The 17675-nt window shown below is 66.3% G+C and overlaps 1 protein-coding gene across 1 annotated transcript; it reads right to left on the bottom strand.

The window, feature by feature from the left end:
- Positions 1 to 65: 65 nt before the first annotated feature.
- On the bottom strand, positions 66 to 17465 carry COL9A3 (collagen type IX alpha 3 chain). Its single transcript, XM_042979654.1, has 32 exons — positions 17392 to 17465; positions 16780 to 16848; positions 15644 to 15679; positions 14973 to 15044; positions 14320 to 14373; positions 13587 to 13622; positions 13256 to 13279; positions 13007 to 13060; positions 12598 to 12651; positions 12226 to 12267; positions 11052 to 11108; positions 10611 to 10664; positions 9911 to 9964; positions 9570 to 9623; positions 9290 to 9343; positions 8854 to 8907; positions 8178 to 8231; positions 7393 to 7446; positions 7254 to 7307; positions 7050 to 7094; positions 6886 to 6939; positions 6750 to 6803; positions 6235 to 6288; positions 6054 to 6125; positions 5067 to 5102; positions 4572 to 4616; positions 3445 to 3477; positions 3154 to 3300; positions 2965 to 3019; positions 2341 to 2523; positions 1320 to 1397; positions 66 to 615 (listed from the first exon to the last, which is right to left on the bottom strand). The coding sequence occupies exons 1-32, from the start codon at positions 17461 to 17463 to the stop codon at positions 425 to 427; spliced, it is 2049 nt and encodes a 682-aa protein (XP_042835588.1). The 5' UTR covers positions 17464 to 17465; the 3' UTR covers positions 66 to 424.
- Positions 17466 to 17675: the final 210 nt, after the last annotated feature.

The raw sequence follows: 17675 nt of genomic DNA on the forward strand, positions 1-17675 counted from the left end.
GGAGACGGTAAAAGTTTGTACACAAGAAAAGCGGGAAAATCAGACTAGACCATGTGTAGTCGGGATGCCGTACGTGAACTTCTTTATTTGTTACACTGTGGTCGTTAGATCTCATAGATCGTCTCGCTGGGACCATGTCTTCGTCCTTCCACAAATGCTGTGTAAACAAGCTGAATATTTTCTATCTGTGGAATCGTACAGAACTGCGTGTGCGGCCTGTACCCCCAGATGCCACGTCACGTAGGGCTGGGCTGAGGTACGACGTTTCAGCTGTAAATACATGGGAGACAGAACACGAGGACAGGGCATTGGAGGACGCTCTCGGGGGACGTCACAGCGCGGCCCGAGGTCTCTTCTGGGACCTTCCGGAGCTCCCTGCTTGCAGCACAGCCTCATCTTCTCCCTCACTTCCTTCAGTTGCGTTTCAGGAGCTTCTAGAACCGGATTTTTCCCCGCCCCCTGCCATCACGGCTCCTTGGCAGGCAGAGGTGTCACAGATGCCGGGGGTCCCCTGAGCACCAACAGCACCAGGGAGGCCGGGATCTCCCGGAGGCCCGGGCTCGCCTTGGGCCCCGTCTCGGCCGTCCTTGCTCACGCCGGGCACACCCTGCGGTCCTGGAGACGAGTCGGAGCAGGAAGGTGAGTGTGGACGGTGGGAATGGACAGCCATTCCACCTGCCCCCCCCACTTTGGTCTTAGAGCTTATTCCCCACTCTGGAAGGGCCCAGGGGAGGGGAGGGGGTGCGGGAAGGAGGTGAGGTGCAGTGAGAGGTGCGTGGGGGTCCGGGATCTGTCCCAGGGGTGGCGGCTCGGACTGGAGCTGAGCTCGGTCTGTGGTGAGCCAGGGGGGTGTGCGGAGTTGTCTGGTGAGCAGGGACGGAGGTGACCGGGCCCCCGAGCAGGTGGAGGCAGAGTGGCCGCTGCCTCGCGGGCAGCCCCAGGTGTGGGGGCCGGCGGGCCTCGGGCCCCCGGCCCCTAGGGCGTGGGTGCAGGTGAGACCAGGCCCGGAAAGCCTCCTGGGAAGCCCCTGTCTCTCCACAAAACATGTATATTGATGTCAGTTCAAACGTCCAGGATACATACGGGCCAGTGAAGGGATTGTGTTAGAATTTAGCTGAAATAGATGGTGGGTGGCCTGCACTAAATAGATTCTCCTGAATGGGTTCTCGAGTAAGCTGTTCTACAAAGTGATTCAGACAGTTCCTGACCTTCTGAGAGAGTTTGCCAAGAGAGAACTCGTTCCTTTAGAAGGCCGTTCGTCGCCCAAGCACGCCCCACGCAGAGTTGGAAGCAAAGCCGACAGCGGCCGGCACACGTACCTTGGAGCCCCTGGTCTCCGTCAGGCCCGTCCAGACCCGCGCCCGCCGAGCCTTTGTCTCCTCGGTCTCCCTGGGTCCCTGTGGGAAAGCAGCGGACGTGAGCCCCAGGTGCGTGACCCACCTTCTGACGCCCACTTTGCAGGCTTTTCCCCAAAACGACACGCTCAGGAAAACAGCCCAAGCATCACAACCAGTCAAGGTGGTTGACGCTTGAATGCATCTCGGTTTGGGGACCAAGGGCACCGGCACGGGGCGGGGCAGGACTCCGGGCCGCCCGCAGGGAACCTCGGGGGTTCCATCGGTGCGGATGGACGGCACGGCGTCTGGGAGGGGGGAGGAGGTGTGTGCGTCCGTCTCCGGGGCTCAGGTGGTTCGGGCGTGAGGATATGGGAAATGGCGCTGCTAACTTTGGAATACTTTATGCTTCACAGATGAAGAAAGGGATTTACAGATTTAAGTTTCCCTTGGAAGTATTTTTCTTAGGCTATTTTTCAGAAACAAAATTATTGGATCAGTAAGTTGGAATGGACTGGAATCGTGAGCGTGATCTCCCTCGTTTGGGCCGTGAGGCTCGCTGGCGGGGCCAGCCGGCCACGGTGGCGCAGCTTAGAGGTTGGAAATGGGGTGAGTGTTCGAGGCCGTTTCGGAAAAGGTTAGTGCCCGCCCACTCACACACGTGAGGCTCCGATCATGGGCACCGAGCACCCCGCCGCCAGCACAGGCCGGCCCCGGGGCCCATGGGGGGGCGCGTCTGTGACTTGAGCTGGTTCCTAAATTACATCTAGTGCATCGTCGACCTTTAAAAGGGAGCTCCGTACAGCTTTTGCCTTTTGCCACAGAAACGTTCACATGTTTCGGTTTTTACGAAGGCACATCCTATGGTGTATAAAGGGGCTTCTGTGAGCTTCTCACGTTTGTCTGTCCTTCCCCCCAGATGTTCTGATGGTATTTGAGAAAAACATCACATTAAAAAAACGTGGCAGTGCTCGTGGGAGAGAGGAGGAGTGCGGGGGCCACTCACCTCTGGGCCCAGGGTCTCCCAGCTCTCCGGTGGGACCACGATATCCAGGGGGCCCTCGCGCACCGGGGTGGCCGATGGAGCCGGGGGGCCCCGGGGGACCTGGGGGTCCGGCTGGACCAGGCCGGCCCGCGGATCCCGGCGCTAAAGGCTTCCTCAGGTGAGCTGCTAACTGGGCGATTTGTTCTTTTGAAAAACAAAGGGGCACGCGTTTATTCAAAGCGGATTAGCGGAAGTGTTCTATGCCGCGGCTAACACGTCAGGGCTGCCCGCCTTCCAGAAGGAAGTTTCACAGATTGAAAGTGGCCCGAGCTTGGTGTCAGGGCACGAAACTCTAGTGCTGCCAGAGTACCGAGCAGTGAGTCAAGGCCCAGAAGGAGGCGCTCCCTTTGCGCGAGCTCCTTAAAAGCCCTGTGAATCAAAGTGGCCAAAAGATGCCACTTAGTTCGGAAGGGCCGAAAGGGCCCAGTCCCCGTCCCTCGTGACTGATTCTTTGAGCAGACGTCTAGAGCGCCTGGCCCGGTATTAAATCCCGGGGGAGGGAGCCCCCACCTGGTGCAGAGGGACAGAGCGGACCCCCAAGGACCCCAGGCAGCTGGGCAGGGAAGGGGGTGGGAGGGCACTCACCGCTGAGCATCGCCCCACACAGCTCCCGGATGTGCTGCTCGCTGGCCTCTCGCCCCTGAAACGCACCCCGTAAGCTGGTCAGCGGACAGGGGGGCAGGCCGGCACCTCCAGGGGCACCCCGCCATCACTCTCGGGAAGGTGACCCCCGCCCCCGGACGCTGACCTCAACACAGGGAAAGAAGCACGTACCGGGACTCCGGGCTTCCCAGTGATGCCAGGCACGCCTTGGACGCCCTGGAAACCCACGGGGCCGGGCGGGCCTGGGACACCATCCACGCCGCTGGTGCCGTTGGGGCCCGGGATGCCCTTCGGGCCCAGCTCCCCTCGACTGCCGGACTAGGGGAGAACGGGACCAGTGCCCAGAAGCCCCGCCACGCACGTTCCTCCCTCTTGCCCCGCTTCCGGGCAGAGCCAGCTTCGCGACCTGCAGGCCTGTGTCTCCTCTGGGCTTTGCTGTCGGGACGGCTGCCAGCCACTTACCTCTCCTTTGGGACCGACGGGACCACCGGGACCCTGCGAGAGAGGAGCCGTTGCGTGTGCTGCTAGGCAGGCGGGCATTTGCTTCCAGAGAACCAGGCCAGCGTGTTACTGGTCAGGGATGGCCTCGAACAGCCGGGAAACTACAACTTGACCGCTTCAGGATATCTCGTAAGTACGTTTTTATCTCGCTGGGGTTGTGTTATGACCACTGATGTTTTTGTGACTTAGTTTTCCTAAAGGGTGTTTTCAGTAGCTGCTTTGTACTTTTTCTCACACGTGTTGACTTTGCTCCTGGCCGTTATTATCATTATAATAAATGACGCTAAGCTGACAGTCTGTCCCTAAGGTTCCCTTTCCCCAGCTGTGTCCTCCTCAGGAAGCTTCCTGGCTGCCTGTGAACAGGCACGTGGTCCCAACCAGACAGCAGATGGCCCAGGACCCATTCTGCCATGCCGCCGTCGGCGAGAGCAGACGCCTCTGGGCTCCGCAGCCGGCAGGAACTGCCACCCCCATCAGATTATCAGGGACGGGTTCCCAGGGTCCTGCTGGGTCAAGGTCATCCGGGAATCCCCCAAAATAAACCTCGAGCGCGCACGCGCACACACACACACACACACACACACAGAGCCCTGACCACGTCCTGGCTACGGTCACAGGGCTGTGGGCTGTGCCAGAGACGAGGGTCCCCGGGGCCGGGTCGTCGCCATCTCCCCCAGACACCTCGACAGCCTTATCACCGAACTGAAACCCTGGCCACGGGGCAAAGACCCTTCCCCCGAAACCCCACGACCGTCGTGCCCCAGCCTCCAGGAAAAGGTCCACCTGTCCATGAGCTCAGTCAAGGATTTTACTCTAAACATAACTTGATTTTTAGCTCTGTGGAGGCAGAGTTTTCTGGAGTTTTATCTGAACCGTGCCCCAGTTCCCGCCGAAAGTCACCGGTGACGTGACTGCAGGCAGCATCACGTGGACAGGAGCCCACAGGACCCACAGGGACACATGGGCCCAGCCCCTGGCCTCCACGCGGCTTCCCCCACTCCCAGGACCAGCAGAGACTGGCCTCCCCCGGACGCGGCTCGTTCACACTCAGCTGTTAACACAAGTGAGGCCGACTAGGTCACACTCACCAGCTCTCCTTTGTCCCCAGGAAGGCCGTCAGAACCTGCAATGCCCTGGGAACGACACGCCCCAACGTTAAACCACGTTCTCAAGCCTCGGGAGCTGGTTCGCGAGACCCCGGGCCAGGGGGACGCAGGCTGACGTCCCTTATTGACCTGACACGAGGCTTTCCTGCCAAGCAGAATCCTCAACCAATATAAAAAGGACCTGGGGCCACCTGGAGGTCACAGGCCCAGCTCCCTAGCCTTTCCAGAGAGGACAAATTTTTGACCTACAAACAGGCCTGCAGCCCAGATGCCGCCCTTGACGAGCTCACATTCCCAGAAGGTCCGCAGGAACACCCCCTCCCCCGGGGGCCCCAGGAGCCGAGCCGGGGAGTGGGGCTGGGTGTCCAGAGCGGTCACCTCCACTCAGAGGGAGCAAGGAGAAGCCAGTCATGAAGACAGCGGGAGGGAGAGAGGAGCTTCAGCCTGCATCGACGGGACCAGCGGGCACCCACTCACCTGGTCTCCCTTCGGGCCTGCGGCTCCTCCGGGGCCCTGGCAGAGAGAAGGCTCGGCCTTAGAGGAAGCCCAGGGCCCCCGGGGGGGTGGAGCCCAGGGGCCCGGGCGCGTCCCCCAAGTGTCTCAGGGACGCCAGAGCATCGCAGCACGCGGGGTGCCGTGGGTGTTTAATGGGCCTCTTTGGGTTGGGTGTTGCTTGTACCACCAGTGACCGTGCGGGCAGCTGGCACCTGTAACCCTCGGGTGGCGTCCCGAGTGGGACCGGACGTGTCTGGGGAGGTGCAGGCCGGGGTCGCCCCGAGAACAGAGAACATTAAAATAACAATTGTCCGTCTGCTCAAACAGAAGCAGGAGCCAGAGCTGCCCTGGGAGGGGATGGAGGAGGCCGGGGTGGGCAAGGTGGGGGGGAAGGCGAGGACCGTCTGTGAGCACAGCCCCCCGGCCCCCCCCCTCCCCGCAGAGGCCCTGGCCCCTGGGGTTTCCCGCCCGCCTGGAGGCTAACGAAGGGCCACTTTCTCGGCCAGTGGTTTCCGTGGCCCCCGCCCTGCCCTGCCCGCCTCCCCGGAATGAAGCGAGGTCTGGACGGCAGCTCCTGGGCCTTCCCGTCTGCAGGGGTGATGGCAGAGGCCAGCGCGGCCTTGGCAGGGCCTGGGGCGCGCGTCCAAGTGGGGCCTGGTCCTGCCCCGCCGGGCGCCTGGGCGCTCTGGCCCGACCGTCCCGGGACCACAGGGACCCACACAGAACCCGCCGTCACAAGACCGCTAGGAAAGTTAGAAGCAGTGACGGTTAACAGCAGGTGTGGTTTTCACACTTGTCTTAAAGCAACGTAACCCTTTGTCCGACCCTCAGCTGAAACCCGACGGGCCCCCACGGAGCCAGGAGCACCGGCCGGGCCACCGGCAGCATGTGGTCCTCGCCTGTGGGTCCCAGGGACTGTGAGCAAGGGCGGGGCGGGGTAGGGCACCCCCTGCTGGGACAGCCACTTACCCGGTCACCCGTGACACCTCGGAGGCCCTGGGGGCCCGGCAGGCCGGGGTCTCCTGTGTCGCCCTTCCGGCCCTGCAGACAAGGACCCAGCTCGTCAGCACCCACAAAGGAGCCCAGCGGGGACCCCTCCCCTGCTCAGCTGGCCCCTCCGGGCGTAAACCCCGCCCCAGGTCTCACCCACCTGGAAGCCTCGGACGCCAGGGGCTCCAGGAGGGCCTTGCGGGCCCAGAGCCCCCTAAAAGACAAAAGGAAGGTGTGGGTCCAGCTCGCCTGCCCCCAGGGACGCCGGGCAGACACGGGAGCTGGCCTACTCGCCGGGGACAGAGATGGGGGGCGGCTGGGGGTTGTGGGGGTGAGGCATGCCCTCAGACCCCACGTGCCCGTCAGCCCTGGGAGCCAGGCACCCACACCCACGGCTGCCTGGGGCCCTGTGGCCGGTGTCCCCACGATCCCATCTATACACCTACTCGGACGTGAGGGGTGGGAAGCCCCCACTGCACCTCACGGAGCCTGCGACGGGCGCTGTGACTTCCTCCCTCGGCAAGGATGGGACAGCTGGGCCTGGCCCTCGGTGTCTTTCGGCTTCAGTGGGCTCAGCTCACTGACGTGTCCCAGATGCCTCCCCAGCCCGCACGGCGACATGGAGGTGCCCCCCTGCCCTTCCCCCCCTTGCCAGGCTACACCCGCCTCACTCACCGCCGAGCCCCTGTGGCCAGCCTCACCGCGCTCCCCAGGCACGCCAACGTCTCCCTGCACGAGGTCAGGGGGAGGGGGACAGGGGTCAGCAGGGTCCGTGGACTTAGGGCGGGGGGGGGGGAGGGGGGACACTTACCGGGATGCCAGGCTCTCCCGAGGGTCCGGCCTCACCCAGCTCCCCGGCTCGGCCCTGCACGAGAGGGAGCCCCGAGTGTGCGCTCGTCCCTCCCTCCGGGGCCCGGACACCACCCCCACCCCCACCCCCACCCCCACCCCCAGCAAGACGGAGAAGCCACGTACCAGTTCTCCCTTCTCGCCCTTGGACCCTGCTCGTCCGGGGAGGCCCTGCGCACGTCAGAGGTCCAGGCTGTGAGCCCGTGGCAGAGCACCCCCAAAGCGGGGCTCCCCTGCACAAACTCCCACTCGGGGACGCGCAGAAGACCCCCGTCCCCGAGCCCCCACCGGCGTAGCCCCGGCACCACCGAGGGAAGCCCACACGCTCACCGGCAGCCCGTTGGGACCCTTCTCTCCTGGGGCACCGTTGCGACCGGCCTCTCCCTGCGGGAGGTCAGGGGACAGGGTGCTGAGGCCCGGGAGGCCCAACCCCCGCAGACCCCTTCTCCCCTGTAGGCCAGATACCAACCTTCTCGCCATCGAGTCCGGGCACGCCGTCCCGCCCGTCCTTGCCCGGCATACCCTGGGGATGGGGGGTGGCATGAGGCCTGGGGCGCAGCGCGTGTCCCGTCACCCCACCCTCCCTCCCCAGGCCGGTGTGTCAGTCCCTGCAGGGGGGGCGCGGAGGACCCCGCCCTCCGCGTCTGCCCGGGGTTTTCACCACGCCCACAGCCAAGTTCTGTTGCGGCCCGTTTTGCAGATGAGAAGACAGAGGCTTGGGGGCTGGGATGTGGGCCTTCCCGATCCCACACTCTGGACTGATGTGGGAACAGAGAGCACAGCCCAGTGTTGGGAAACCAGCAGGAGGGCAAGCTTTCAGAGGAGGCCCCCAGGGGCCTGTCCTCGTCCGCGTGGGTTGGGGCTGGGAGGGGCTGAGCAGGGGACCGGGCGGTGCGGGTGCCCCAGGACCCTCAGAATGCCCCACACCTGTGCCCACCGGTCTACCCAGCCCACCCTTCTGTCCCCTGCGGCAGACGCTCTGCCTCCTCCGCACGGTCGGGGCTGCCCGGAACACGTGGCCCCGTGCCCTGCTCAGCCACTGGTAGGAGGCTCCGGACGGCGACAGCAGCGTTCGGCCAAGTGAGGGCCACACGCCGGCCGCGGACAGCCCCAGGCGGCTGAAGAAGGGTTCTCCCGGGGGGGGAGACACTTGCAGAAGATGGGAGGCCAGCAGGGGCAGCAGGGGCCTGCTCTGTGCAGGGACACCAGGGACACCGGCCGTTGTCTGACACCGCGGCAGCCGCGGGCACTCACCGGCTCTCCGCCCGGCCCGGCCACTCCAGGGGCTCCTTTGGGACCAGGTCTGCCCTAAAAGACACATAAGCCACTGCATTTGGGACCTTGAGGAAGAGGAATGCTCCCCCCCCAGACTGTGTCCCTGGTCCCCAGGCAGGCTCAGGCCAGGAGCCCTGCACGCGCCCCGTGCCCATGACTCCCGGGCACCAGGGGCTGTGCTCAGGGCTGGGGGATGCCCAACCACGGGCGGAAGGGCTTGTGGACTCGGGACCTGTCTCAGCATCACGCGGCCGCCTCCCGGGCCTCTGGCCACGGGACTCAGTCCGGGGGACGACGAGGTTGAAGGCGTCCGCAGGCAGACGCCAGCTTGGGGCTGTCCCCTCATTGCTCGATCATCTCTCAGCTTTACTCACGGTTGCTCGCTCAACCTGAGAGTCATTTTCTCTGTTATTCCATTTCACAGTTGGGCAACGGCGCAGGGCCCAGGGCCTCTGGCGGGATGAGTGTAGCGGCCGGAATGCGCCCCCAGGAGTCTGGTCCTACAGCCTCCGCCCCGCTGCTCCCGGCACGAGCTCGTCAGAGCCACCAGAACTGCCGGTGACCCAGCTGCTGGCCAGGGGCCACCCCACCCTCCCTCCCCAGGGGTCGGCGTGTCTGGAGGAAGGACCCAGAGAATCAAGGTCACTTTACTTACAAGGTCACCCTTGGGGCCACGGAACCCGTCTGGGCCCCTCTCGCCTCTGTCACCCTAAAATGACGGGGGGTGGAGGTATGGAAACAAAAAGTTAACTGCAGAAGGTGGGAGGGCTGGATGGAGGGTCACAGGGGCCAGAGGGACGTTGACCACACCTCACACACGTCCAGAGGGAAGAACACCAAAGTCCCAGCGAGAACAGGCCCTCGCGGTGAACTCAACCCCCCCAGGTGTACCCACTCCTGCCCCCAGGTGTGCCCACTGGCACCTGCCCAGGTGTGCCCAGGGGTGCGTGCCCACAAAAGGACTCTGCTCCCGGAAGGGCCAGCCTGGCGCAGCCCAGGGGACTGAGGGAGGCGTCTGAGTGAGGAAGAGGAAGGGTACAGAGAGCCCAGGCCTGCGGGGGGCCACCCTCCACCCCCAGACACACACATACCACTTTCCCAGGGGCTCCTGGGATCCCCAGCGGCCCTCGGAATCCGATGGGACCCTGTAAGGAGGCGGGGGGCCATCTGGGGCCTCTCATCTGGAGCCTGGCCAGCATCCCTTGGAGGACGTGGCTCCAGCCAGAGAGACCCTGCCTCCAGCACCCCCAACAGACACCCCCTCCCCAGTCAGCTGCCCAGGGGTCCCAAACCGTCCCCCACCCCCCCTTTTCCAAGGCCTCCACTCCGCTCGCCTAGGGCCCCTCTCCACCTGATGCGGGGCTGACTTACCCGATCCCCGGGGGGCCCGGCCGGCCCCGGCAGACCTCGAAGTCCCCGAGGCCCCTGTAAGAGGAAAGCTGGAAAGGCAGGGCCTGGGCCAGCAGCACCCCCAGGACCGCACGCCCCCCGGGAGCCACGGAGGGCCCTAGGGTCTTCCCTAGAAGCACCTGACCTCGGGCCAGGCCCTGGAGGGGGCAGGACCACAATTCCTAGGATCTGCAGCCTGGCAGAGGCAGGACCCTGGCCCGGTCCCTCTTACGAGTGTCGGTGGACCGTCCCCTGCAGTCCTAAGCAGTCGAGGGGCTCTGGCCCCACATCCCCACCCACGTCTGGCCCCTGCCCCCGCTCACCTGCAGCCCTACAGTGCCTGGGATGCCAGCCGGCCCGGGGGGCCCAGGATCACCCTGCAATGGAGATGAGGTGCCGTGAGCTGGGTCAGGCCTGAGCCCTCCCAGCACCTGTCCAAGCCCACTGGTCCCCCCAGATGAGCCCGTGCAGCGGGGGCCGTGGCCCTGTTCACAGCTGAGCCTCTGAGGCTGGGGGCTTCTGGCCTTCCTCTGGAGGGCAAGGTCCCTGTGGCTTCTGCTCCTGCAAGGCCCCCAGCCTTTCCCAGACGCCTCTGCCTGGCTGGCGTGGGCACGTCTACTGCCCGAGCGGCGACCTCACCGTGCCGGACATGTACCCAGCCTCACCTGGTGCCTGTGGGTAAGGGCAAACCAAAATCTTCCGCGGCCAGGGGCCACGGGGGGTGGGGGGTGGGGGGTGGGGGTGGCAGGGGCCTCCAGGAGACCTCTCCGGCCACCAGCGGGGCCGCCTGAGCTCAGGAAACTTCCACGTGAGACCAGGCAGGTGGGGGGTTCGTCCAGGGACCCTGCCCCAAAGCACTTGGCTCCGACTGGCCGGGCCCCACAGAGGAGGCGTGCATAGCACGCCCCAGAGGCGGCCGGCACCCCCTCCCTGACCCACCGCCAGCGGGGCCCTGGCCCCCACCCCCCACCAGGCGCCCCTCCCTCCCTCCCCCCTCCGCCCGGGCCGACGGCCCATATTCACCTTCTCGCCATCCTTGCCGACCTCTCCTTGCTCCCCTTTGTAGCCGGTGGGCCCCTGAAAGCCAGTGGGGGCGAGGAGTCACAGCCCACCCCCAGCAGCCCTGAACAGAGGCCCGCGTGGCCGCCAGATCAGGTGGGGAAACTGAGGTCCGGTCAAGAGGGGGCAAGGCCGGGCCAGGGAAGGGAGTTGGTGGCCTGACGCCAGCTTCCCTGGCTGCAGCTGTCGCCATGCCGCCCGGTCCCGGGGGCCACACCGGTGCCCAGCCCGTTAACAGTGCTGAACAGGGGGGTGGGGACAGAGCAAGGCCCCCAGGCTGGGTCGGAGGCCAGCTCTCCCTTCTTCCTGGAACACCCAGGGCGGGCTTTCTGGAAGCCCGCCTCCCCCCGAGTCCCCTCCGGACCTTGAGGCTCGGGTCTGAGTCACCCTGTGGCCGCCGCTCACCTTGAACCCTGGCATTCCTGGGGGCCCGGGAGGGCCTGGGGGGCAGATGGCCGGGCACTGTTGGAAAGCAGAGTGGTCAGAGCGGGACCTGCCTCTCAGGTCAACACCCAGGGGCCCTGAGACGGGCCATTCCAGACGAGTGAAGGGACCTCAGGCCACACCAGGGCCTCCCGGGGAGCCCAGACGGGCCCTCGCTCAGTGTGGCCGCCCGGGGTGGGGTGGGGGGTGCAGAAAGGCACTGCCCGGAGCAGGATGGCGGCTGCCTGGCCCCTCGCGGGCTCGCGCTGGGAGCCAAGCTCCCCTTTCTCCGTACTCAGCGCAGCGGCTTCACAAAGGGGCCCTCATCCCGTGTTCCCGCAGCAAACCTCGGGCCGGGGCTCCTGTCAGTGCACAAATGCTCTCTAGGAACGGACAGGTGTCCTGCAGACACGGATGGGGCACTCCACGCCCAGGGCACCGTAACGCCAAGGGATGGCGCTGGGTTTCCTAGATCATTCCGCAGCTCATCTCTCTGCCCCTGCCTGGCCCATCGCCAGGGGCCCAGCCATCCTCCCGATTCTGGAAGGTTCTGGAAGGTTCTGGAAGGTCCCTAAACCCTCCCTCTGGGACATGCCCTGGTCAAACACTCCGGACGCAGGGGTGGAGCCAAGGGCGCCGGCAGCGGGCAGGTCACATCCTTCAGGAGCACCGGACGCCGACCCCTCCGCGCACACAGCGGAGAAGGACCTGGGGCCGCCCCAGACGCGGTCTTTGTTTTCACGGGAGCGACAAAGCTCACAGATAAGAGTGAGTCCCAGACGCTAGTCCAGAGTCTTCTCTGCTGGGGAAACCCTCTGTGCCACCCTTGTAGCCGACACCCGCCGAGTGTGGCTGAGCGGTCAGCGCCCGGCTGCGCCAGGCTACAATTGGATTCTGTTTCACTTCGATTCACATTCACGCTCCTGTGAGCAGGGGGTGGGGGTGGGGGTGAGGGGACCCGGGGGCAGGAGCGCAAGAGGGAGCGGCTCATAGCCAGTGGGCAGAGTTGGCGTGGCGAAGCCGCGCCCAGAGCTGGTGCCACCCACGCAGACCCGGGGGGTAGGGAACGAGCCACGGGGTCCCCGAGGCGGTGGGCTGGGCTCGCGCCCCCTCCCCCCAAGACGGGCAACCTTCACAAATGGCTGTAAGTGCCTACCTGCAGGTCAGTGGCGCCTTCAGGGAGGACCCCTGGGTGACCCTGGGACACAAAGACAGCTGACTTGGATGCTGCCGTCCCCCGCCCTCCCTGTCACCCACCACTCCGGACTCAGTCCCTTCATCCCTCATGTGGCCAGTGCTGGGCATTAACAAGGACAGAAACCACCTGTCCTGAGCCACTGGGCCTGAGCCCTGCCTGTCCCCAGGTCAGCTGACCCGGCTGCCACTTTGGCCCCGGACTCCGCCCATGTCTGAAAAGGGGATGGGAGTCCACGTGGGTGCGGCTGGGGGCCCCGGGGACAGGAGAGCCACGTCATCGCTGCCTGGCACTACCCCAGCGAAGCCCTGGGGTCCCCTGCCTGGTACTTACAGGGGGTCCAGGAGGTCCCGGGGGGCCAGGGAGGCCCGGTAGTCCAGAGGGTCCCTGGGGGGGTGGGTTATGACATTAGGTGAGGGTGACCAGCGGTCTCCCTCCCTGTGCCCTCACGGGGACGTTGCCACCTGCCCGCCTCCCCCAGCCTGGCCTGTGCATGTGCCCACAGCGCATCTCAAGGCCTAGCCTGTCCTTGTCCCTGAATGTCACTTGGGGTTTCCGTCAAGGGCCATGAGAAAGGAAATGGGGGAGGAGGAGGGTGGAAGAGGTGAGGGGAAGAGGGAGGGGAGGGAAGGGAAGGGAAGGAGCAGAGGTGGGATGAAGCCCTGGGGGTTGAATTGGGGGTGTCCCGGTGGGCAGGGCCCTTGCTCTGAGCAGGGGGGGAGGGTCAGGGCCAGCCACTCACCGGGGGGCCCCGGAGGCCAGCTCCACCAGGGATGCCGCTCACTCCTGCCTCTCCCTGGGGGGGGTAAGGACGTGAGAAACAGGGGTCTGCACCCACAGACCCACACAGGGCTCGTCTGCCCCCTCTGGAGGGACAGGAAGTCCGGTGGGGGGCGGCTGGCCCCAGCCCCGGTTTGGGACCTGGCAGCCCGCCTGGCCCGGAGTGTGGTGGGCGTGCTTGGGTGGGGCCGCGAGGGTGGTCAGTACTCACCGGGGGTCCGGGGAGGCCTTTGCCCTGCAGTGACAAGCACGGGGTCAGAAGGCGCTGGGGACAGCCCACTCCCCTACCCCCATCCCCCACCCCCGAGACAGGCGGGCTGTACGGGGGGGACTCCCAGACTCCTGGGGCAGGGGGCCCTCCCTGGGGGAGAGAGGACACAGCCCAGATGGTGTCCCAGGACCCCGGCCCAGGCTGGCTCGGCCCCGGAGGGACAGCAGGCAAGAGGGCTGGACGCTGCCTCTCAGGGCTCCCGAGGGCACCCCGCCCCGGTCAGACCCTCTAGCTCCTCAAAGTCCCACTGAGAGGGGGAAATGACACTCACCCCCAGCCCGGGGGGCCCCGGGGGGCCCAGACTTCCCTGCAGAAGGAAAGAGGGTCAGGAGTGAGCTGAGCCCAGGCGCCCAGGACTCTGTGAGCCAACCTGTCCCACCCGCCCCCCCCTCTGAAGTGGGAGCTCTCCGTTTTACAGAAGATCGAGGCCCCGGGGGGACCTCTGAGGCCCAGCGGCCCGGACAGGTCTTTGCCAATAATCCCGCTGAGGAAAATCCATCCAGACTGTTGGAAACGACGCAGGAAGCAGCCAAGAGCAGGCAGGACACGCCCCCAGGAAGGCCCGGCGCTAGGGCTGACCCGAGCCACACAGAAGGGCCCTGTGCCCATCTCTCCAAGAAGCCTTCCAGGTAGCCCCCTCCCCCAAAGGTCACGAGAGCTTTGGCCCCTGCCCTTTCTGCCGCTCCCCTGTACCCCGAAGACGCAGGCCTGGCCCGGGGGGCCCCCGACAAGAGACTCCCTACAGAAACCCGGAGACAGCCGCCCTGGCGCGTAAGGCCGGTCGCCCCCGCCGGGTCTGAACGCTAGGACGGCTGCAAGCAGGGGCCCGTGTGTCGTCCCCCTGAGCCCACCTGCCCTTCTGTGGCCTCCACCTCACCGCACACGCGGTAGGACGTCCCAGCTGCCCTCAGGGCCACCAGCCTTGTGGACAGTGCTCAGCACTGGGGGTGGGGTGGGGACCTCACTCCCAAGCGGAACCCATCCAACTTGGGGCAGGCACTGACCCGTTCTCCAGGTGCGCCCTTGGGGCCCGGTGGTCCGTCCTGTCCTGTCAGACCCTGGGGAGAGAGGCAGGGGAGGGGGAGCTCGAGGGGTCACGCTGGGAGGACGGCCCGCCTCCCCCCAGAGGGCACTCTCCTAACTAAAATGGGTCCGGACACTGAGAAGAACCTTGCATGCGGCCCCTTCCTCTCCCGGAGCCTCTGGGGGAGGTGAGGAGCTGATAAGCCCAGCAGGTGGGAGAAGTCCCTTCTCAGAGCCCTGCCGCGGCCCCCGCGGTCCTGGGGCCAAGGCCTTGAGCCCCGAGGACAAACGCAGCCAGCCTGGGGCTCAGAGGGGCCCAGGTAGCCAGAGAAACGAGAGCTAGGAGCATTTTCACCCCTGCCGGGAGCTGGCTGCGTCCTCTGCCTGGGCTGAGGGGTCTGGGATGCAGGCCAAGGGACCCCCGCTGGGGGACATCCGGAGACTCTTGGGACCGAGCAGGCCCAGCGCAGGCCCAGCCCCAGCCCCAGCCCCAGCGGGAGAGCTGCAATTAAACTTGACTCCTGGGATACAACCCCTCCGGTCCCGGCTCAGGGGAGGAGAAGGGAGGGGGCTCACGAGAGGGGGCTCTCGGGAGGGGAAGGGGGGAGGGGGAGGGAGGGGCGGGCACACTCACGTCCACACCGGGCAGTCCTGGGAGCCCAGCCTCCCCTGGTTTCCCTGGCTTCCCTGGGGCCCCTTTTGGTCCCTGGAGGGAGGAGGGGGAGGGCAGAGGCGTGAGGGCAGGTCCAGCCCAGAGCCTTGGCCTTCACCAATAAGGCTTGTGTTTTCCAGCTGCGGCACCGCCCGGCAGTTAGAGATTGGCTCTTCTCCACCCGAGGCCCAGCTGCCGGCTTTCCTGCGGACCCCCACCCAGCTGGGCCCGGCGCCCACCCTCACTGGCCCCAGCTGGCCGCCCTCTCCAGCCGCCTCCCCCCCTTAGTCACCTCTGTAGGAAGTTCACCTGGATGCTTCGTCAGCCGCCCGGGCTAAGGGCCTGTGCGTCCCTCTGTGGGACCCCGGTGTGCCCTAGAACCCTCAATTCCTGGGCCTGAACAGCTCTGTGAAAGCCCAGGGCCCCCTCGCCGGCTGTAGCCACCTGGCCTGGCTGGCACCGGCCCAAAGACCGTCTCAAAGCCAGCCGCCACCCAGGGACACGCTGAATCCCACACGCTCCCCTCCCGCCCCCTTCCCGCCTCTGAGGCCTCCTGCCTGGCGGGCAACCCAGGGCCCAGTGTGGTGGGAAGGGGACGTCCTGACCCCTCGGTTCTAGGTCCACCCCTCCCCTTGCCGTAGCTGGACACTCACCGGGGACCCTGGCAGACCCGGAGGCCCAACTTCTCCCTGTAGAGGGGAAGACACCCACATGTGACCAAGGGTCCCCTGAAGATCCCGGCCCAGGGGAGCAGAGACCCAAGAGGCGACACGGGACCCCCCTCCCACAGGCGACCTCATCCACATCTAAGGGGCCCCCTCCTCTCTGGGGCCAGGCACAGGGACATACCCCCCACCCCTCCACCAGCCTGAGAAGCCTCGGAAGGTGGGCCACAGCCCCTCAGACTTGCAGAGGCCCAGGGGGAACGCCACCCCCGTGACCACTAGGCCCGAGACCCTTGGTGTGAGGCTTCCAGGCTTTTAAGTGGAACCCTCCCCAGAAGGAACGGCACGACTCCCGTCAGCCTGGGGCTCCTGGGGGGCCGGGCGCCCAGCCCCAGCGGGAGGGGTGTGGGGGTCCTGGGTCCAGGGCCCAATGTGACCACCATGACCCGCCCTGCCCCCACCCTGCGGGGCTGTCGCCGAGCACCCTGCGGGTCGAGATCAACCGGGGTTGGCGTGGATATGAGACTCAGGGCCATCTAGGGCCTTGGGGGCCCAGAGAGAGACTGAGGACTGGTCAAGGGGGGCTCTCGCGGGTGAGGAGGTCCTGGGGCAGGTCTCTGCTTTACATGGAGGTGGCTGGATCGGGGGGGGGTTCACCCAAGACGGTCCTGGGGGAGGCTGGCCGCGGGATTTCAGCTGCTTGGATTGGGCCACACTTGACCTGGGGCACCCCTGGACACAGCATCTCTGGGGCAGAGCCAGCTCCAGAGCCCCCCAAAGCTGGCTCCAGCCCAAGACCCTCAGGGGACAGCCCTGCACCTCCACCCCCAGGGCCTCAGGATACAGGAGCAAGGGCCCCTGGGGACCCGGAGACACGCACATCAATGCCCACGTTCCCAGGCCAAAGACTACCGTGCACCCCCCACCTGCTCTGGGGACGGGATCCCTGCGGGCTGAACCCTGAACAGGAACAAGGACCGTCTTTGTCCCTTTTCACACCCCACACCCCGCTTCGCCCCAGCCCCGACGAGTGGGACTTAGTTTTGTCTCCATCAGGTCTAGAGGCTCAGGGAGGCTGCAGCCAGACTAGAACCCCACGGAGCCCTCCCCGCCCGCAAACTCACATCAATGCCGTCCTTGCCCGGTTTCCCAGGTGGCCCTTGGGGGCCCGGGGGGCCTTGGGGTCCCACTTTCTGAAACGGAGAAGTGTCATCATGCAGTTGACCCCTCCCACCCTCTCCCGCGGGTCAGCCCAACAGAGCGTCCCCTGTTCCTGGGTCGGGAACGGCACCGGGGGCCTGGCCCCGGGCCCCCCCCCCCAGGCCTGCCTCAGAGATGCCCCAAAGCCCGGGGCTGGCAGCGTCTGCTGCCTGGATCCTCCAGGAGGGGCTGCACCGCAGGGAGCCTCGGGGAACAAAGGCGACATTGTGCCCGTCCGGTGGCAGCAGCAGCCGACCAGGCCAGGCGAGGACAGGGCGACTCCTGGGCTCATCCACGAAGGGTCGCGCCATCCACGAGGGCTCCGTGGGGCGGCCAGTCTCCGTGCTCCACGGCGAGGTGGGCGATGGGCCTCGAGGCTGCGCAGGCGGTCCCCAAGCGTCCCGGGTTCCGGGCTCACTCACTGGCCCAGGGTGGCCGGGGAGGGGGCAGGTCGGTCCCCCGGCTGTGCTGCTCGACGCCCCGTCTCGGAGCCCCCGGACTCCCACCCTGGCCGCCGCTCTCCGGCCCGCGCTCACCTGCGCCTCGGTCACGGTCGCGGCCAGGAGCTGCCCGAGCAGGAGCAGGGCCAGGGTGGGGGCTCCGGCCATGGCTGCACTCGCGCTCTGAGCAGCGGCAGCGCCGGCGGCCTGGGCTCGGGGCGGACGGCGGGCGGGGCGGGCGGCGGGCTGGACGCCAGTTCCCGCCCCGCCGGCTGAGCACAAGCCCCCCATTCAGCAGGGCCCACCTGGGGCTTCCGCGCCGCCCCACGCCTCCCGCCGAGCCGGCCAGGGGGAAGAAAAGAGACCCAGTGGCATTTTTT

The sequence above is a fragment of the Panthera tigris genome, chromosome A3 (assembly GCF_018350195.1).
Source record: "Panthera tigris isolate Pti1 chromosome A3, P.tigris_Pti1_mat1.1, whole genome shotgun sequence".
NCBI lineage: Eukaryota > Metazoa > Chordata > Mammalia > Carnivora > Felidae > Panthera > Panthera tigris.